Source organism: Bufo gargarizans, chromosome 3 (assembly GCF_014858855.1).
Source record: "Bufo gargarizans isolate SCDJY-AF-19 chromosome 3, ASM1485885v1, whole genome shotgun sequence".
Classification (NCBI taxonomy): Eukaryota; Metazoa; Chordata; class Amphibia; order Anura; family Bufonidae; genus Bufo; species Bufo gargarizans.
Window position 1 is genome coordinate 620,968,321 of NC_058082.1, and position 22,616 is coordinate 620,990,936.

Below are 22,616 nucleotides of genomic sequence, written 5' to 3' on the forward strand. Positions count from 1 at the left end.
AGAGAAACCCCTTCACAACAGCCAACCAAGTGAGCAACACTCTCCAGAATATAGGCATATCAATATCCAAATCTACCATAAAGAGAAGACTGCATGAAAGTAAAAACAGAGGGTTCACTGCACGGTACAAGCCACTCATAAGCCTCAAGAATAGGAAGGCTAGATTGGACTTTGCTAAAAAAAAATCTTAAAAAACTAGCACACTTCTAGAAGAACATTCTTTGGACAGATGAAACCAAGATCGACCTCTACCAGAATGATGGAAAAAAAATAGTATGGCGAAGGCATGGCACAGCTCATGATCCAAAGCATACCACATCATCTGTAAAACACGGCGGAGGCAGTGTGATGCTTGGGCATGCATGGCTGCCAGTGGCACTGGGTCCCTAGTGTTTATTGATGATGTTACACAGCTGGAAGCAGCCGGATGAATTCTGGGGTTTTTAGAGACATACTGTGTGTTCAAATCCAGCCAAATGCAGCCAAACTGATTGGCATTATGTTTTGGGTCATTGTCCATCTGTATTATGAAACGCCGACCAAAGCAACCCAGGAGTTTATTAAAGCAAAGAAGTGGAATATTCTTGAATGGCCAAGCCAGTCATCTGATCTGCACCCAATAGAGCATGAAATACTTGTTAAAGACTAAACTTCAGACAGAAAGGCCCACAAACAAACAGCAACTGAAAACCTCTGAAGTAAAGGCCTGGCAGAGAACTAAAAAGGAGGAAACACAGCGTCTTGTGAGGTCCATGAGTTCAAGACTTCAGGCAGTCATTGCCAACAAAGGGTTTTCAACCAAGTATTAGAAATTAACATTTTATTAAAATATTTAATTTGTCAAATTTCTTTTGAGCCCCTGAAATGAAGGGATTGAGTTTAAAAAATGCTTTAGTTTCTCAAATTTTTATGCAATTATTTTGTTCAACCCACTGAATTAAAGCTGAATGTCTGAACTTCAACTGCATCTGAATTGTTTTGTTCAAAATCCATTGTGGTAATGTACAGAACAAAAATTTGAAAAATGTTGTCTCTGTCCAAATTCATATGGACCTAACTGTATGTAGGTGGGAGTCGCGAGAGAAATCGGTTGGTCGAACAATTATTTGGACGACCCTATTGAATGTATATGGTTGGCTTAATAACCAGGGATAGAGAACAAATCAATATTTTTCACATGCTGTTGAGTATAAATGATATTTTTGATCGAATACTTTTAGATTTGGTTGACTTTAGTCCATATTTGATTTGGTAGACCACTGGATTGATATAAAGGGCTTTTATCAGTGAAGCCACAGTGAGCACTAATATTGACTCCCACTGCACCGTGCGATAGAGTAAATGTAGAAAATAGATTTTGTCAGGAGTACATTCTTGGGATCAAGGCGATAAAACAATTGAAGGTTGTTGGAATGAGGGCTGACTGGTCGCAGTTTTGGTGGCAGTATGGATGTTCACACCTCACTGCAACTTCTAAGTGTTCATTTAACCCCTGACCTCAATGTCATGGAAACCTGTATTGGGCTCACACATTGAACACCCTCAGAGCCGAGATTTCTTTCTGCTCAAAAAGGACTTTTATGCTGTTATTGATCCAACTCATTTAATGCAAACCATTTAGGCCATAAAAATAAATGACATGTGTTATCCAGAAATATGCAAATGACCAGGGTATTGTTATAAACCTAATAGCCTGCATCAGACTTCTAATTTATGTCTTCATAAAATTAACATAAATGGTACAATGTAATGTAAAATATTCATAAAAAGGGATTTTCCCATTACTTTTACATGGATGGATATATTTTCGACATTTTGGAGAAAATGCTAAATTTTTTGTGCCGCTTTATACTATTAGTACAGTGTTCGATATGATGGGACAGTTATGGTGTCAAGAGTGGACCCCAATGGACTCTAAACAGGCTCCAGAGTCCACAACACTGGAGAAGGGAACCAGCCAGTGGCTTAGACTAGGAAGGCTGAGAAAAAGAGCAGAAATGGGCACAAGTAAGAGTAGGAATGGGCACCAGTAGGGGCCCCTCCACGATGATTGCCCCTGTAGGAGGTTTCACATGTAAGCTGCTGGTCTGAATATTCATATAAAGATATTACAGCTGTATAATATTGAATATATTTGGATGTTAATGATTTTCTTAATCTTCAGTCTTAACAGACAGACCACCTCCGATAATACTACAAGGCCCAGCCAACCAGACATTGGCGGTAGATGGGACCGCATTGCTCAAATGCAAAGCAACGGGCGACCCCATGCCAGTCATAAGCTGGTTAAAGGAAGGATTAAATTTTATGGGACGAGATACAAGATTATTCATCCTTGATAAAGGATCACTACAGATTAAATCTCTAAAGGTAAGAATAACACACAAATGTCATGGATGTTAAAGATGTTAAGAAACCTAAAAGCCAAACTTATACTGTGTGTTTTATAACAGTAAAGTGCTGCTATTATCACTAACACATATAAATGTGAGCATTGGTTGAGGAACATGAGGTTCCAGATGTGTCCATTCCTACCTTCCTACTTGGCTCAACATGTCCCGAGATAAGTGGAGTGAAATGGACAACCGTGAAAAACACGATTTTCCGAACTCTGTCAAGAGATGTGAGATATGCAATATGTGTCCAGTGGTTTTGCTAGCATGTTGTGACAAATCTTTGGATTTGTACAGTGATAGACTGGAATCCATAACCAAATGGACACATCTGTAGTGATAATTGTAGTGGACCTCCTTTAATTTTTCCCATTTGAGATCACTGTACAATTTTCAGATGGTAAAAATGACCAATGTACAGTGAGATAGCAAAGACCTTTAAAAGAATTTTAGTAGACCCTTAAAGCGGTTCTATGAGATTTTTATATCGATAGCCAATACTCAAGATAGATCATCAATAGAGATGAGCTAATTTCTCAAACATTCAATTCAGCCGGTTTACCAAATTTTGTGAAATAATTTGCTTCGATACAAATTTATTTGTGGCGAAACGCATTAAAAAAAATGCTATTTTCGGGCTGCAGAGAACCTTTATAGGGGTGTAGAACACTGTGCCTTGCAGTAACACACATAGGGAGTCTGCTGTGGTAGTGAAACAATACTGTGAGTCAGAATGACATGCAGATGACAGGCGTCGCTCTTAGAATCACTGCACACTTCACTTATTTGAGCAGTTACAGGTCCAAAACTGACCAAATAACTCAAGCATGACCTCAGCCTTACAGGTCAATGTTAGCATCAAGAAGAAGCGCACTCATTTTACGCCGTCAGCAGTTGATTCCACATAGATATCTACAGAACCTGTTCTATTAAACGCTTATACAAGTAGAGCCCCCCGACAGAGTGGAGAGGGTGTCAGCAGTAAGTTTTTGTTGATGTCACTGATTATTTTGCCCTTCCTCTGATCCGTCAGAACAATAACCCACAAAAAACGGAAACTGTCTCTGGAGCATCTGCCTTCACTCGGTCAGCAATTGGTCAGTAATCCATCCGTATTGCTAAAGCCAAAAAAAAACAGGAGTGGATCCAAAACAGAGATGACCCACTCCTGCTTTTGGCTACCAAATCATACGCCAATTCTGATGGGACTATACAAGCCTTACAGCTGCTAAACAGACAGGATCCGTTGTGTGTCTCATTTTTCCTTCTTTCTGACAGATCAGAAGAAAGGTCAAATAAATCATTATGTTAGCCAGGCCGAAAGGCAAAATAGTGGCCCAATCATAAAGTGGGGAGGGTGGGAAAAGCATGAGAAGTCCACTGAGTGGCCCTATAACAGTGGTGAGGTGGAAGCAGAATGAGGAGACCACAGAGTGGCCCAATGACAGAGTCTGGAGGTGGCGGCAGCAGAAGCATCAGGAGGAGGGCACAGGGTGGCACAATGACAGAGTATGGAGGTGACAGCAGCAGCATCAGGAGGAGGCCACAGGGTGGCACAATGACAGTGTGGAGTTGGTAGCAGCAGCATCTGGAGGCCACAGAGTGACACAATGACAGAGTGTGGAGGTGGCAGCAGCAGCAGCAGCAGGAGGAGGCCACAGGGTGGCACAATGACAGTGTGGAGGTGGCGGCAGCAGCAGCATCAGGCAGAGGCCACAGTATGGCACAATGACAGTGTGAAGGTGGCAGCAGCATCAGGAGACCACATAGTGGCAAAGTGACAGTGTGGAGGTGGAAGCAGCATTAGGAGACCACAGAGTGGCAAGGTGACATAGTGTGGAGGTGGCAGCAGTATCAGGAGACCACAGAGTGGAAAGGTGACATAGTGTAGAGGTGTCAGCATCAGGACACCACAGAGTGGCAAGGTGACATAGTTTGGAGGTGGCAGCAGCAACAGGAGACCAAAGACTGGCAAGGTGACTATGGCCCCCGCCGCACTAAACACACGCCCTGATGCCACACTACTGGCCGGGAAGGACAGCTTTTCCAGGGCAAACTTGACCAGTTGCGGCCACAAATCCTGTTTGACTGCCCAGTAGTCCAGCGGATCTTTAATGTGGGATGGCAGGGTGCTGTGCAAGTATGCCAGCACCTGCTGGTTCAGGTCCTTCTTTAGGTTTACCTGTTGCTGCTGCTGGTGAGTATTTTCTTCCCTATGCGGTTGAAGAAAGCTACTCATCAGCGACTGTAGACTCAGACTGCTGCTGATGGAGCTGGTGCTGCTCCTGCCACCCCACTCCTTCCCAGCAGCCATGGCAGTGGAACGTGAGCGCAGAGGGCCCCCCGGTCAGACCTGTGAGAGGTTGGACGATGGCGCAGATAGGAAGCGGACAACTTACTACATAGGATGTCTCTATAGTATTAATCACTGGAAGATTAGCCTACTTAAAACGTAACTTTTATAATTTTCTTTTTAAAATAAGTCCCACAAAAAATGATAATTCATATAAATGACTGCATGGGTTATCTGTAAAATCATATTGAAAGAAAGAACCGCATTGAATAGATAGCAAATGCTATTTATCAAAACGGTTTTGATGATGGTTGTATTCAGGATTATGTGGTGGCTTTGGGACTTGGAGAGAGAAGCATCTTTGGTGGTGATTCCGTTTCAAGTTTTTCACCTTGTCTGTAGTGCTTGATTGCTGGATCATCCCCTGTAGATAAGGTCCCATAAATTTTAAATGTAATAGTGTTTCCAAAATATCAGAGACCAGGTGTCCCTTCTTATATAGCTGACAAGGCTGGGTACTGGGAGATATGTCACTACTTGGACTATTAAACCCTGCCTTAAAGCGGAGAAATCTCTCACTTAATTGGGGAAGAGTCTCCCCCAAAAAGGAGCGACCCCACTTATCGGTGGCTGACCCTAACAATAGCTATCCCTACATAATAGTACTCCCAGGTAATAATCATATTATTTTCAAGATATACCATCCCATAGGATGTCTCTATAGTAGTTCAGTTTGTCCTCCCTCTCAGTGGGTGTAAAAAAAGGCCCCCATTTTGGAACGGTAGTGATGAGGGTCCAACAATGTGGAGAGCCAAAAGTCATCCCTCTGCCGAATGCTGACAATTCGGCTGTTACTACGCAAGCAAGAGAGCATGCATCAGGCTTTTTGTGCAAGTGACTCGGAGGGACTCCCTGCCTCCATCTCCACTGCATACTGCCACGATGTGTCCGAGTCCTCTGCCTCGTCTTCCTCATTACTCTGTAGCTTCTTTGGTTACTCCTGCTGTCACCTGTGTATAAAAACCACCCATTTCGAAACACATTGCTTGAGCTCCAATGTCCTCCTCCTCCTCCTTCTCTAGTTCAGCCCCCCAGGGCTAATGTGGCTGTGAGATCTAGGTGCCACGTCTCCAGTACCATGACCAACCAGATTTACCAGCATCTGTTCCAGGACATGAGGCAGTGGAATCACGTTGTTCATCCCGTAGTCCTGGTGACTGACAAATAACGTGGCCTCCTCAAAGGGCCTGAGCAAACGGCAGGTGTCACACATGAGCTGCCACTGGCTGACATCGAAGTTACACATGGGAGTACTCCTGTCCACTTGGATCATCAAGAAATTATTTATGGTCTTTCCCTGTTTGTATATTCGGTCCAACATATGTATGGTGGAATTCCAACAGGTGGAAACGTTGCATATCAGCCTATGTTGAGGGATGCCGTTCTGCCGCTGCAGCTCAAGGAGCACATGCTTTGTGGTGTACGAGTGGCTGAAGTGAATGCAAAGTTTCCTGGCCATTTTTAGGATGTCTTGCAGATGGGTGGAAGACTTCAGGAACTGCTTGACAACCAGATTGAACACATGTGCCATGCAGGGCGCATGGCTCAGCCCTCCTTGACGCAATGCCGACACCATGTTTTTCCCTTTGTCGGTCACCATGGTTCCGATTTAAAGTTTTCACGGAGAAAGCCAGGAATTGATTTCTTGATGAAGGACATGGAGCAGTTCCTCCCCTGTGTGATTCAAATTGCCCAGGCAATAGAGGTGCAGAACAGAGTGACACCACTGTGCCTTGCACATGTGGCATGCGGGAAGGGCACTTTGAATTGTCCCTGCAGTGGAGGTTGAGGACACGGTGGAGGATGAGGAGGCAAAGGCGGCCATTGTCGCAGGACCAATGGCGTGAGAACGTGGAGGCGGAAGTGGCATCACCTGGCCAAGTTGCTGGTGTGGCTGTGCAGGAACCACATTCACCCAGTGGGCCGTAAAGGACATGTATTGTCCCTGACCCATCTTTTACATACATGTGCAGGGCTGGTACTGCCTTTTTGGCAAAGAAATGACAGCTTGGGACTCTCCACCTCAGCTTGACACAAGCTATCAGTTCTCTGAAAGGTGCAGAGTCCACCACTTGGAAAGGGAGGGACTGCAGCACCAGTAACTTGGACAGGAGCACATTCAGCTTCTGCGCCATTGGATGAGTGCACGCATACTGTTTCTCTTGGTAATCGCTTTGGTGATTGATTGCTGATGGAATGACTGACGAGTAGGAGGATGAGCAGGAGCATCAGGACTAGCAGATGATGGGAAGGAAAGACAGCTCCCGTTGGCTGAGGTGGTGGAGCCTTGACTGCCTGAAATCAGGTGCTTGCCACTGGGTGATGCAGCAGTTGCTGCGGCAGGCTGGACCACCACATCAGAGCCACGGTTCTCCCTGTCCACTTTTTGGTGACGCTGCATATGTTGACGCAGAGCTGTAGTGCCAACATTGGCACCCAGTCCACATTTCACCTTCTGCCCACAGATTCTACAAATGGCTATGTTCACCTTCTCCGGCAGCTTAATAAAAAACTAACACACCGAGTAGGTGATTTTACTCCCAATACTCTGCACTGACTGACTGACTGATACCGCCGCTGTTTCCGTGAACCCCTGCACCACTACTTTCTGGGCAGGCAGGCTCCTGCGAAGTGGGTGGTCTACCCTGGGCACGTTTGGCTCCCAACCTCCCACTGCTGCCACCCTGCTGACGCTCAGCCATGCTAGCGACTTGCAGGCTCCTCATGGGCAAGCTGCCACCCTCTTCTCCCGATGATGAAGCCCCTAATTCACCCGGCTCCCAAGTGCGATCAGCCTCATCATCATTATCATCGAGTACTGTCTGCACGTCACTGATGAGGTTCTTATAAACGGTCTCTGGGTCAGGAGCCTGACCGATCGCAACACCAGCTCCCACGCCACTCTCCTCATCACTACTTGTCTACCTACGGGAGGAAGCTGCGGATGTCTCCTTCACATCTTGGCTGGGCAGTAGCTGCTGACTGACCTCTAGTAGCTCGTCCTCGCTGTATAGTGGAGGTGAGCCCACAGCATATAATACTTCTCTGTCTGAGGGAACAGAAAAGGACATTGCGGGAACACGCGCGATTTTTCCGCGCGAGTGCAAAACATTGTAATGCGTTTTTCACTCGCGTGAGAAAAATCGTTCATGTTTGGTACCCAAACCCGAACTTTTTCACAGAAGTTCGTGCTTGGGATTGATGTTCTAAAGATTGTATTATTTTCCCTTATAACATGGTTATAAGGGGAAAATAATACAGTGAATAGACTGTCACCTAAAACCCATGCGTGAAAATCGCACCGCATCCGCACTTGCTTGCGGATGCTTGCGATTTTCACGCAACCCCATTCATTTCTATGGAGCCTGCGTTACGTGAAAAACACAGAATATAGAACATGCTGCGATTTTCACGCAACGCATAAGTGATGCGTGAAAATCACCGCTTATGTGAACAGCCCCATAGAAATGAATGGGTCCGGATTCCGTTCAACTCACGCATTGCACCCGCGCGGAATACTCGCCCGTGTGAAAGGGGCCTTAGGCCTCTGCCACTCCCCTGTGCAGGGCCTGGCACTTCTCTGTCTGACATACTGTTAGATCAAATAAATAAAAAGGAAATTAAAACACCCAAAAAAAGTCTGTAATTTTCACCACACAACGACTAATATGCCCTTATTTCCCACTAATACACTCCACAAAAGGCTTTAGAACATATAATTGCACCACTGACCGGCAAATAATATATATTTTTTGCCACTAATACACGCCAAAAAAGGCTTTAGAACATATAATTGCACCGCTGAATGGCAAATAATATATATTTTTTTGCCACTAATACCTGCCAAAAAGGGCTGTCATTTTCTCACTTCACAACACAATGGCCAATAAGCCCTTTTTTCCCACTAATACAAGCCAAAAAATGCTTTAGAACATATAACTGCACCGTGCAGGGTCAAATAAGACATAGAAATATTTCCTTGTAATAAACCTTGTTAATGGCTGTATTAAACAGCGCTTCCACCCCAATAACAGGAACGGTTTGCTGGAATTACAGAGCTGTATAATGCCAATTTGAATCCCCAGTCAGTGCAGCAAGGTGTAATAGGATTATTCCTATTTCCCGGGCTGTAAACTACCCTACTGAACCCTGTTCTGCTTTAATACTGTGGAATGATTCCTCCCTATCCTTCCCCTAAACTTCTATAAAGCAAAATACAAGTTTTTTCTAACACTGTCCCTAGCACCTGCTGATGTCTCTCCCTGCACTAAGTACACTGGGAAATGGCTGAATCCAAGATGGCTGAGGCTATTTATAGAGCTGTGACATCACAGGGCTGGCTGGCTGCTGATTGGCTGCATGCATGGCATTGTGGGGGATCCCTCGTTCCTAGAGTTCCTTACTCCATGTCCTAACATGTCCAGCAGCCATTTTAGGAAAAAATGTGATTCGTTACCATGAAGTGTGAGGAAATTCGGATTCGGTGCAAATCAAATTTTTCCCAAAATTCATATCAAATTCCACTTTGTCAACTTTGATTCACTCATCTCTAGTCACCAATATGAGATCAGCAGGGGTCAGACTCCTGACACCCCCATCGATCAGCTGTATGAGGAGGGCACCGTGCTTCATGAGTGCTTCAGTCTTTTTCTAGGCCAGTGACCTGGCCTAGTTAGGCCTCAGTTACATTTGTTTTGGATCTGGTCAAGCTGCCAGTTCGGTACTGCTCCAAATCAATGTTAAATGAATACGTGCACGGAAAGATCAAACTGAGACACACACAGCTGGGCGTCAAAGCAAGATCTCTAGTTTATTGCGGAGCAGATGACATTATATAGGGCAGCAAATATAGAACAGGAAGAAGCGGGGGAGGTAGGGTGACGTATATCTTTGCTATTTGCTAAAAACTCTGTATTTTCTGTCACATCTATGTAAAGAGGAAGTTCTCCCCCTTCCAGATGGGGGAAGCTGCTTGCTTGAGATGAACAGAAACTGGCTTGAGGCACATAATGAAGCATTAAAGTAAGATTCTTGTTCTAGGCGTTGGCTGGGCGCCTGGCCGCCATTTTAGCTAAAGTATAGTTCTCAACAAGCAAGTATCCATTTTGTCTCAATATTCCATAACACATTCAAGTGAATGGGGGTGATACCAAACACAGCCGCTATCCAAAGGAAGTCACTGTGCTTTGTAAACTGAGAGGAGGAGCTCGGGTGAGCGCCAGGACTTCCTTAAATAGCTGATCTGCGGGGTGTCCGGGAAACCACACCTATCTCATATTAATAAACTATCCTGAGGACAGAACATCAATGTGAATATCTAGGAAAACCCCTTTAAAAGGACTGTCTCATACATGGACAAAAATGATGGGTGTCCAGATGCCCTAAAAAAATTAGGCAACCCCTTAAGTTGTAACTGATATGGTGGAGGACTCTCCTCACTTTGCTCTGCATATCCTCACAGTAAAAGGTGAGGTTTGTAATATTATTGTTTTATCTTATGAATAATGTAATTTTTATACTTATACCTTTATAATAATAATAATAATAATAATAATAAAAAAAAAAATATATATATATATATATATTCCCATTATCTGTTTATATACTGTATATTATGTTCAAACAGTGCTGACACTTTGTGCAACACAGTCATACAGTAGTGACAATATGAAATACCCAGAAGTTTATGTCTGCCGCTGTCTGTCACTGACCATAAATTAATTATTAACTTCCTTGGAACAAAATGGAATTTATTTAAAAAAAATGAATGTCAGCACTCCTTGAGTAAACAATTTAGCCTCCCACTCAATACTGAAGGCAGGAACTGACCACAAAGGTTAATGCATTTTTATTGTACTGCTGGATTAAACAGTGCGCTTCAATAGGCAAGATCCCAAGGAGTTTGCGGAAAAGCAACCCTTCAAGGTGGGAGCTCAGCGATCCCGAGTCATCTCTGAGAACGTGTGCGACTTCTCTACTAAATATTCTCCTGAATTGACTGAAATGATGAACAAGATAACAGTGATAGTCTGGGATTTGTAAAGATTGTCTCTAAACTCTCTGCTCACTCTGTGGATTAACTAAAAATGATCTGTATGCTCCTGATAAATGTGGTGTAGCTCGCGTCCTTGCTCAAGGAGAACCATGCTAAAAAGGGGAAAGTCTGGTTCATTTAAAGAATATAAGGGGTCATTTATTAAACAGAAATACACCTATATTAGGCTTATTTCTGGCACAGATTGTGGTCCTTTGCACAGCAATCTGCAACTTCTCCCTGCTCACGCCAGGTCTAAAAAAGTGGGCGTGGCATGAGAAGGGAACGGTCCCAGGGGTGGGATTAAAATTTTTAAAAACAGGTTCCCTGCTCAACGGCGGACACGCAGCGTCACTACACATGTTTACACATAAATACACCATATATATATGCTACACACACATACCACCCAACTTTTAAAATGCCTAAGAAGCTAAACTATGGAATGAAAGCGCTCATCTCCAGAGCACCGGATCGGGATTCAGCCAGTAGCAAAGTTCTCATATCCGGCTGTAATTTTAACAACTGGATCTGGAGAACCTCAGGGAACCAGCTGAATCCCATGCCTGGACAGTCCGATAGGCCCATCTCATTTACCATTTTCTACACTTGGTTTAGACGCAGAAAGTGGTCTAAGGGTCCATTCACACATCCGCAATTTAGTTCCGCATTTTTCGGAACGAAATTGCGGACCCATTTATTTCTATGGGGCAGCACGATGTGCTGCCCGGACACGGAATTGTGTACCCGCACATCCGGGTCCGCAATTCCGTTCCCGAAAAAAATAGAACATGTCCTATTCTTGTCCGAAATTGCGGACAAGAATAGGCATATTATATTAGTGCTAGCAACGTGCGGTCCGCAAAATGCGGAACGCACGTTGCCCTGTACGTGTTTTGCGGGTCCGTGGATCCACAAAACACGTTACGGACATCTGAATGGAGCCTAAATGTAAGACAGCAAGGAAGCTGTCTTACATTTAGAAGCAGTGGTAGATCCGCGGATGCCTCTACATAACTTTGGCGGTTTCACCACCAGCATAGGTTCTTATACCGTATTGGCCGTGTCAATCAAAGTGAAGAGGGTGCAGCAGTTGCAGAGAGAGCATAGCTTCTAGGTGTAAAGGCAACGCTCCCGTTGCTCCTAGAGGCTCATTTGCGTGTATTAAAACATCAATTTTCTCAGCAATGCTGGCACATAGGAAAATGGGACCAACACAGATGCCTTCTGCGGCCAAGAGTGCATACAAGGTCAGTCATTTTCATAGGTACAAAGCTGCTGACAGATGCCCTTTAAGCTAGTTGCTAAAAAAGGGCACTTTTTGGTATTTAGTCCCAAAACACAATACTATGTATCTGTATACTACACGCCATTTTATAGATCATTTGATTTAATTTGGACTTTTGCGTTTTCTATATTGAAATGATTGTGTGATAACATCTACATAAAAAGGTAATCTATTATAAACCTAAAGAGAGACATGAAATATTTATCTTTCTTTCAATAACCCATAAGTGTCCTTCTTTGACCAAATGAAAAGTATGATAGCGTGCAGTGTTTGGAGGGTCTTTGTTAATGAAATGTCCTCTTTATTAAGAATGCTTTTCAGATGCCTATATACTATAGAAAAGAGGGTGCAGTTGTGCCTACTGAAAGTACTCTCGGTGTGCTACATGGGGAGAAAGAGACACAGATACTCCTTCATGGGGGACAAAAGATAAATCTCTGGATTAGCCAAATGAGAGCAGGACGTCACCTAGAGTTGTATGGAGCAGTACAGTGCATGCTCAAGCCACAAGAGATTGGTATAAAGATTTTTTTTTATAATTGTATTGCTTTTTTTGCAGACCACTGATTCTGGCACCTACACATGTGTTGCTACAAGTTCAAGTGGTGAAACTACATGGAGCTCTGTTCTGGAAGTGACAGGTATGAACATGCTGCCATATTGGTTTCCAGTGATAGAGTACATTGACTATATTTTGGATTGAGGGTCTGACATTTTTCTACTTAACCATAGAATCTGGTGGAGCAACCGTAAGCAAGAACTTGGATATAAATGACTTACCTGGGTCACCATCGAAGCCTCAAGTTACTGACGTCAGCAGGAATAGTGTTACTTTGTCTTGGCAAGTGGGCACTCCAGGAGCCCTGCCTGTGACATCTTATATCATTGAAGCCTTCAGGTAAGTTAGCTTTGGATTCTTAGTTCTATGTATACATATGCTATGATAAAAAAAAAATTGTATCTAACATGCTAAAAGAGCAGAAGACAACTCCATTTAGACGCAACTTTGGAGCACTTGACACTAGGATCTATTTCTTAAGTGATGGTTCCCACATGATTAATTAGACATGTCCAATGTGTGCGCTGATAACAAATATAATCAGTATCTGATCAGATGGTGCCCGACACCTGGGACCCCCGCCAATCAGCTGTTTGAGAAGGCACCGGTGCTTGTAGCAGCGCCACGGTCTTCTCTTAACTTTCCCTAAGCCAAGAGACAACACATTCATTGTTCACATGACCTAGGTACAGCTCAGGCCCATTGAAGTGTATGGGGCTGAGCTGCAATACCAAGCAGAACCACTCTCACAGGAATGACAGTGCCTTCTCAAACAGCTGATCGGCTGGGGATTCTGGTTTACGGCCCCCCACCGATCAAGTGTTTAAGGCTTGGGAAACCCTTTTCAGATCCAATCAAAAATAGACATGCAGTGGTGCTTGAAAATTTGGGAATACCAAGTTAAACAATTTTACTCAATTGTTTGATTTGGTTTTCTTTCTATGTTTTTAGGACTGATGTAGTTTTAGGTCAAATTTATGCAGAAATATAGACAATTCTGAAGGGTTCACAAACTTTCAATCACCACTGTGCATGTTCGATTTGGCAGTTTAGAATAATTCCTGCCCAAGTAACTCAAGTCAAGCATGAAGTATCTGTTACTGTCTCTTCCGCTCTTCGCTTGAAGACATCTGGCCAATAACCTGTCTAATGAAGAAAAAGTTGTAGTCATCCCCTTCCATTGTAAAGCTTCTCGGTTCCCCATCTGTATCTACTTCCTGGTTCCTCTTGACATGAAATGTGAACATTCCGCTAATCACTGACTGAGGTAGATCACCGCTACGGCCGGTAATTGGATGAGAAGTCCCATTTCAAAAGGGACCCGTAGGTGGAGATCATAGGCTAACCTGGGTAATGCCATAGCGGAAGTAAAGGGGTATCAGTGTGGCTTGTTTTATATTTTAAGCCCTTCTGCCACTCTTTGGAAAACAATATTATCCAGATGACCCTTTTTGATCATTCTGAGCCTAATATTATTTCCCAGTGAGCTGAATCTTCTTGCAATAAAATAGTTGTCTGGTCATCTGTGTTTGTGTGGAAGATTATGGTTGATGCCATCAGGAACACAACATTCAATAACTAGAAAGAAAAAAAAAAAGCCCAGGCTTATAGATTTGGATACCCAACTATCAAAATCCACAAGGTCAGGTCAGATTATTTTAGAGGCTATAGGACTACAAGCAAACCTAGGACATTAGATCAAACACGTATCATAATTCTAAAGGAGTCACAATGAGCTTCATCTCAGCCACATGTATGTCCTGGTCCAGAGCTGCATCGCTCACTTGCTGATCCACTCCTTCCTAAATGTGCACTTATTATAGATGTGCAGCATTATTTTTGACAACCTGAAGTAGTCAGGTAAGCAGAATTCCATTTTGTCAGATGACAGGATTCCTCTGATCAGGTAGCTGGCACAGTCATCCATCTTTCTCCAGTTATGGTAATTGTTATTTAATACTTCCGTAAGCGGTGAGCGTCTCAGTGACAACCTGACAGATGCTTGTTCTTAGATACATATACTGTTAGCGTGGAAGTACAGTACACGCACCACCGCCTGCATTTACCAGACATTAGCATGAATAACAGAGGATCGAGACTTCTTAATGATCCTCAGTGTATCTGCCTGCTAAGAAGAAGACTATACTTTGATCAATGTCATTTACATAGAATAGATAGATAGATAGATAAATAGATAGATAGATAATGATAGATACATAATGATTGATAGATAGATAGATAGATAAAAATAAATAGATAGATAGATAGGTAGATAGAGATAAATAGATAGATAGATAGAACATAGATAGATGGATAAAGATAGAGAGATCGAACATAGATAATATAGATAGATAGACAGATAGATTGATAAATATAAGATAGATAGACAGATAGATAGATAGATAGATAGATAATAGATAGACAGACAGATAGATAGATAGATAGATAGATAGATAGATAGATAATAGATAGACAGAGCAGACTGTGCCAGCAGTGCAACCAGGAGGCTGTGGAGGATGAGGCTCATTTTCCTGCTGTGGTGCCCCAAATACTCAGCAGTGAGGGAGACTGTCTGATCTCTGCCCAGACTTCATCTCCATGGAGGAGGAAGAGAGACTCACCATACTGCTGGGGGGAGAGGAGAACACAGCAGCCACAGCAGCACAATATATTACTGCCTGCCATAGACTGAGAGGAACCTGATATACCATGGACTACTATACCCCACCCTGTATATGTCCCCATCCCACCAACCCTACCCAATTGCTTTGGAAATTCTAAAATGTATTTAGTCCTGCCAATAAAGCTACTTTGATTTGATGATAGATAGATAGATCGATAGATAGAAAGATAGATATGAGAGGGTAGACAGGTACATGTTAAGATAATGTACTAGAATCCCAATGTAAAAACACATCACATACTGTAGGGCAGATTTACCAATACTGGATACGATTTGGAAAACTTAGACATAATAATTTAGTACATATGTTATAAATATGGTGTAATACTATTATGTCCCCAGAATTCCGTCTCAGTCTGTAGCATTTACTATAGCACATTTGCCCCATTGGGCTCAGCTCTGCTATCAAGTGTAGTGGTCCAGATGTGGCTGGGAGGTGCTGGTCGAGGGGACTTTGCTGTTTGTAAAAGTCAAAAAGCTGGGTTCTTTTTTACGGAAACTGGGAAAGAACAGGGAGTTTCCGTTCTGTCATTGGCCTCTCTTGGCCGCATGGCGTCCGTGGCTGGACCAGGCAACAGCTGTGTCTGAAATCACCTATACACGTTATTTCTGTGACTTATAATCCAGACGACTTACATGCGGGATCCTCTATGGCACTGCTGAGGCTGTGAGCTACAGCTTGTAATATGCTGCCTGCAGGTGTTTCCTCCCCATGTGAAGCATCACCGATCTCCTCCGTACACCGCTCACACATCACATAGCTGCTTATCTCTTCTGTCTGGAAATTTTGTCGGAATGATTAAAAGTTTTGACACAGTATTTTTATTTTCTGCAGCCAATCTGTCAGCAATAGTTGGCAGACGGTAGCAAATCATGTGAAGACCACGCTGTATACCGTAAAAGGGCTTCGACCAAACACAATATATCTTTTCATGGTGAGAGCCATCAATGCTGAAGGTCTTAGTGATCCAAGCCCAATGTCAGATCCTGTGCGAACACAAGGTAAGGATAATATGTGGAAAAAGAGAGTTGTTGAAATAGATTAACTGATAAATAGAAAGATAGATAGATAGATAGATAGATAATGGATAGATAGTAGATGGATAATTAGATAGATATTGGACAGATGAATGGATAGATAGATAGATAGATAGATAATGGATAGATAATGGATAGATAGATAGTAGATGGATAAGTAGATAGATATTGGACAGATGAATGGATGGATAGATAGATAGATAGATAGATAGATAGATAGATACTAGATAGACTGATAGATGGGGACAGATAGATAAATAGATAGATACATAGTAGACAAAGAGACAGATAGATAGTAGATGGATAAGTAGAGAGATAGATCAAGATGGATGGATAGATCAATCGATAGATAGGGGACAGATGGATCGATAAATAGGTAGGTAGCTAGATAGATATATAGATAGAAAGATACATAGTTGAATACATAGATAGATAGATAGTATATTGATAAGTTGATAGAAAAATTATATTGGACATATTGGACAGATGGATAGATACATAAATGCATATAGATAGATAGATAGATAGGAGATAGATATTTAGATAGATAGATAGGTAGATAGATATGAGATAGAAGATAGATAGATAAATATGAGATAGATAGATAGATAGATAGATAGATAGATAGATAGATAGATAGATGGCCATTTGCCATATTAATGCATGTAATCAAGTTGCTGGGCTGTCAGGAATCTGCTCACGATTCAGTAATTTTGTTAATTAAAAGATGTATTTTTACAAGAGACCCTTCACTGATACAAGTGTCTACTAATGTGAGTGCAGGTGTATAGAATGGTTGTTATAAGAAATTCTGTATACTTGTGGTAAGTTCCACTTCTTTGCCATGCAGTGTGTACAGGGACAAACACGAGTGGAAGCAGCTGTATAAGGTTACTTGCTGTAATTACATTGGGGTAACCCAAAGCTGCAGTGCGGGGTCCGTACGATTGGTATCATGATGGCAGCATTGCATATAGGCCGAAACCACAGTCTAGTCCTAGCCTTAAAGAACTGCAGTAACGATAGCTTTCCGCCATTATTATCTTCTGTAAAGAGTTTTTTAAAGTCCCAGTAAACAGTGTCCGTCACTCTTAAATGTGGCGCTCTTGCTGTTGTTTACCGCTAGTGACTGCATTATGTGTTTGCTTTTTCAATAACTGAGAGTAGCATACAGGTAGCATACAGATGTGTCCACGCTTAACATTCTGCAAATTGTGCTACAGATTCCCATTTCTCACAATACAAATTCAGTACAATATCACAACATGCTTGAAAAATCCTTGACAGACGACAACACACATTACCTATAGACACATATAGCATAAACAACTCCCGACAGAGTATCACAGGATCATAAGGTTCTTCTAAGCTACTCTGCGGTCATCTTGTAGCACTCAGGATATGTTGAGTATGAAGGGAGGTGAGGAAGGACACATCTGTATGTCACCAGTTGTTCTCCAGCTCGCTGACTAAGTTAAGCTGAGTACAGTTGTCCCTCTAATGGTACACATATAATGAATATACAGGGGGCGTCATTTTGATGAGCTCCTGTTTAGTGTTCACACACTGTATGTAGCAATCTCTTGAAATATCATGTCGTACATTTATCTTTGTGATGCTGGTAATGTACATTAGGCCTAAGTGTACATAAGTAGCAAGCAATGATCTTATAGGAATTAGGAAAGAGAAGCTTCCTCTTTGCTGAGAAAGTCTACTTTGTCTAGACAGGGTCCTCAGCCATGTAGTCCGAGCTTTTCTCCAGTTTCCATTTTACTAAACTGATCCATAGCCTGAGCTGTTTCTTCGAAATAATCCATCAGAAATTCCAATAATTCCGCAGTAGAATCAATTACGTATCATGAAGGAAACTGTGTTATTTTCTAACTATTCTGTAATTATGTTCACCAGATATAAGTCCAACAGTTCAAGGTGTAGATCACCGGCAAGTCCAGAAAGAGCTGGGAGATGTGATTGTTCGACTTCATAATCCTGTGGTCCTTTCACCTACCGCTATCCAGGTCTCCTGGACGGTAAGTTCTTCATAGCTAAAAGCATATGCTAACCTAGACACATTAATTATATTTGCTTTTACCATCCGATAATCATCAAGGAAAGCTAGCTGTACATAAAAGATGTAAGCCAACAGCCCTTACCGCCAAGGCCAGGCTAACATCGACAGCATACATTTCCAGCAAGTATGGTGTAGGTTTCACTCAACAGTACAAATCACAAGGACTTTAGATTGTTGGTGGACACCATCAAAATGGGTTGATGTGCCCAATATATATGCTTTACGAAGGTACAGGATCGAAAAGCGTGACCTGTGGTTATGTAAAAAAATAAAGAGAGGATTTTATATTTTTATTACATTGCTTGGAATCAATCTTCTATGACAGGAATCCCAATGTAGAGCCATAGGTGTCCATCACTTTGGAGGAAAGAAGATCTTTGAGCGATACTTACCATTCTTTTGTCGAGCATTAATCCAGAGGAAACCATTGCATCAATAATTGTCAATGCCAAGCACATAGTAGCACTTTTGGTAGCCCATAGCACACAAATTCTAGACACCTAAATTAGAAATGGTCAAGTCTGGTAGTTACAAGAAACATGGTAAGAATGGTATGGTACATTAGAATATACACCGCTGGTCGACAATGTGTGGACCGATGGACAATTTGAAGTGTTGGCATCTGGTTTGAGGCATGTTTATAAAGAAAAAGTTCACCCAGTTAAGAATGAGGGTGTTAGAAGAATGATGGAAGGTCATAGAATAACACGTTTCAATGAGATATAATATCTTCAGCACAAGTGATCACTGGCCACAACTCCTATTTTATGTGGAATGAGAGCCACCAGATTCTGGGTTTGACCGCCACCTCACTAGTCCGTATTTATATGTATTTGTATTCTTCATCCTCAAATTGGACAATGCAGATAAAATCGCTTCATAAGTGGTAATGTTGGCCAGACTTTGACTGAGCTACAGATGTGTTTCCATTTGGCTTGAGATATCTAGAGATGAGTGGTGTGAGATGACCAGCTTTGGGAAACAACAAATACAGTACGTAGATGCAGTGAGTAACCCAAAGTTATATATATATTTTTTTTCAAAGCTGGTCAACTCACACCACTCATTTCTGGATATCGTGAGCAAAGAGAAACAGTAACAAAGTACAGAACAACAAGTAGATATAGTGGATTAAGGGTACGACCACATGTTGTGGTCATGTGGGGCTTGAGACGCAACCGGTCTTTAATCGATTCACCGGGTTCTAACTAAACTAATGAGACCGCACTGTTTAGTCAGTCTGTATTGTTAATAGCCGCTCAGCACCTTCAATACCGCGTGGCCATTAACAATTCAGACCCACTGAATGGTGGTGTATGATTAGTTTAACTAGAGCCCTGTATGGCTGTGAGGTACTTGGATCTAGCACAGCCACGTGACCATGCTGTGTGGTCATACCCTAAGAGTCCTAGAATGTATTTGCTGCCTGTGCACCTGTAGCATTTTGGGTTCTAATAGTCAATGAGAGACTTTGTATTAAAATCTCAACAGTCCTATGAATGTAAAGAGTTAATGGAAATAAATTCAGCTTAAATCACAGCAAAGTAAACGTGTTACCGTACTCCTGTGTTCTGTCACTGACTTTCGAGTTTTGATTTTGACACATTAAAAACAGTAGGGTGGAAAACTAACACGTTTAATAACTTAATGAACTAAAAATAACCTCATCTATGCAAGCTGCCAAGATACTAGTACCGGGTAATATACAGCATATATAATGCACACAGGCATAGGACTGTAGCTGTGATGAAACGGTCCTCTAGCCTGGTACATGGAATCAATAAGATCATATTATGTGTTACTTTTTTTCCATATTTTTACCAATCAATAGATAGATATGAGAGGTGGTGTTGAATGAGCATGCTCGGCGAAACACCACGTGTGCTCAAGTCAGTGTATTTAAATGTAATTTAGCATCTATTTCTGAAAAGTTCCTGCTGGGATTTGAACTCACAACCCCTTGTACATTAGAGGCAAGGACCTTATCTACAGCTGAATGCTTGACTGTATCAGAAAAACCTCATAGTAGTTTCTGATGTAGTGAGAATTCCTATTCAGCAGAAGACTTATTTGATATTTCTGTGCAGGTTAACATGTAGCTGTATAGTGTAGTAGGTAACGTCCTTGCCTCTAAGTTTTTAGCCATAATATATTTACATATATTATGATATATTTAGAATATATAATATATTATAATATATGTAAATATATTATGACTAAAAAATCTGTAGTAGTTTCACACATAGTATGCATTCATATATATCAGAAGTATGATTTTATCTAAATATACATATATATATATATATATACATATAGCAGAAAAGGAGATTTGGCGGCACCAGTCTGTTGGCTCAGGTGCTATGTCCAAAGGAATGAGCTTTCCACCTTCTAATATATGCAGAGAATCGGACAGCACTCCAAGACTTGAAAAAAGTAGAAATCTTTATTCACCCATGTGAAAAATAATTTGCAACGTTTCAGCTCACAATCGAGCCTTTCTCAAGCTTGAGAAAGGCTCGATTGTGAGCTGAAACGTTGCAAATTATTTTTCACATGGGTGAATAAAGATTTCTACTTTTTTCAAGTCTTGGAGTGCTGTCCGATTCTCTGCATATATATATATATATATATATATATATATATATATTTTTTTTTTTTTGTAGATGCACATTCATTTTGTGCCATAAATGTTTTACAATTACAAAAAAAAAAATGAAATATCAACACTAATGAGAGGTGCTCATCTGACTGGTGCTCCTCAAGCAGCTTGGTCCCAGGCATCAGACCATCTCTGATCTGATATTGATGACTTATCCTAAGGAAAGGTCATCAATATCAAAATCTTGGAAAACTCCTTTAAACTATTTTCACCTACCATAATTCAGAGAAAAGTTTAGTGACAAATGTTTCTCTGGTATCGACCATAAACACTTATTGTTGTAGCCAGATGTGGCCAAGCTCAATTGGATCAAGAACAATATATGCAGATAGTAGAACAGCCTACCATGTATGCAATTGGGGTACCAACATGCATGCTTGACAGAGCCAAACTTGAAAGTTAATCTTGGAGTTGGATCTGTGGGGAAACCTAGATGTAGGTGTTTAATTTCCCTACACTGGGGAAATTAAACATTACAATATGCACATTATTCAAAATTAATGGGTTGTTTGTGTAATGTATGTAGGACAGGTCCTGTAACCCCTTTCCACTTTGGTCAAAAGATGAGGACAGGGGATCCCCTTTATTAACTTAGAATACCCTATATCAGACTGGATTATCTAAACTGGAAAACCCCATTAATTTGGCGGTTGCCTATTCTCCTATATAGCTTGGGTTCCTATTATAGGTCATAGGACTGTTATGTACGGTAGATGCACACAGTGCATCAGGTAGGTTGGAGTATCTATAGCTCCCACCTAGCTTAGCTTAACTCATGCTTTTCCCCAGCAATGGTCACAGTCTGAATATATCAGTGATTCTTACTTGTCTAACTTTTAGCAAAGCCGTTAGCCTCAGTGTATTGGCCTGGAAGACAGTTTTTTAACCCATCGTTCTCTTTATAAATTGGGGATCCTGGAAGCCATGGATTGTCTATGTGACATACTCCTACAAATGTACATTCTAGAGGAGCCAGATCCTAAACTATTAGCCACTCCTTCTGTAGGCTACAGCCTGATATCACAAATTGCAATGCCGACCTGTTCAGGCTGACCTGTAAAGCAGCCTAATCATATGTCCTCGCTGCCACCGATCTTGTTAAATATAATCCATGATAACCAGGTGAGGAGCATTGCCAAGCTTCCAGCAGGCGTAAGCCTCCAAATACAGTATGAATTGTTCCCCAAGCCGCCTCGACGCAGCTTTTTTTCTCTGCAATGATTTTAAAGCACTAATGAGTCTCCGGTGACTTGTTATTTCCCGCTATAAATCCCAGGCTATGCTTATGACTTTATTATCCGTGTGGAGGGGTATTATACATGTAAGAATCGGCTGCTCTCTTTATCCTTAGATCACAAATCCAGGAAAAATACAGTTTGTGTCCTCTCTGTACTTAAATTTGGGGAATGTCTAATCTCTAGAGTTTGATCATCGTGGATACTTCTGCAGGAGAGAACTCCCATCAGCACTTCTCGGTCTCTCTAGTATTTTTTTCCAGGATGCAGAAGGATGAGATCTCATTATTATACTATTGAAAT

At 41.9% G+C, this 22,616-nt stretch overlaps 1 protein-coding gene across 13 annotated transcripts in view; it reads left to right on the top strand.

The window, feature by feature from the left end:
* The window catches only part of ROBO2 (roundabout guidance receptor 2), a 432,244-nt gene that overhangs the window by 322,884 nt on the left and 86,744 nt on the right, over nt 1-22,616 (top strand). For all 13 annotated transcript variants that reach the window (XM_044284544.1, XM_044284545.1, XM_044284552.1 and 10 more), the window contains 5 exons: nt 2,165-2,370; nt 12,628-12,709; nt 12,801-12,966; nt 16,146-16,312; nt 18,257-18,378. In XM_044284544.1, coding sequence (XP_044140479.1) covers nt 2,165-2,370; nt 12,628-12,709; nt 12,801-12,966; nt 16,146-16,312; nt 18,257-18,378 — 743 coding nt within the window. The remainder of the gene's footprint in view (nt 1-2,164; nt 2,371-12,627; nt 12,710-12,800; nt 12,967-16,145; nt 16,313-18,256; nt 18,379-22,616) is intronic.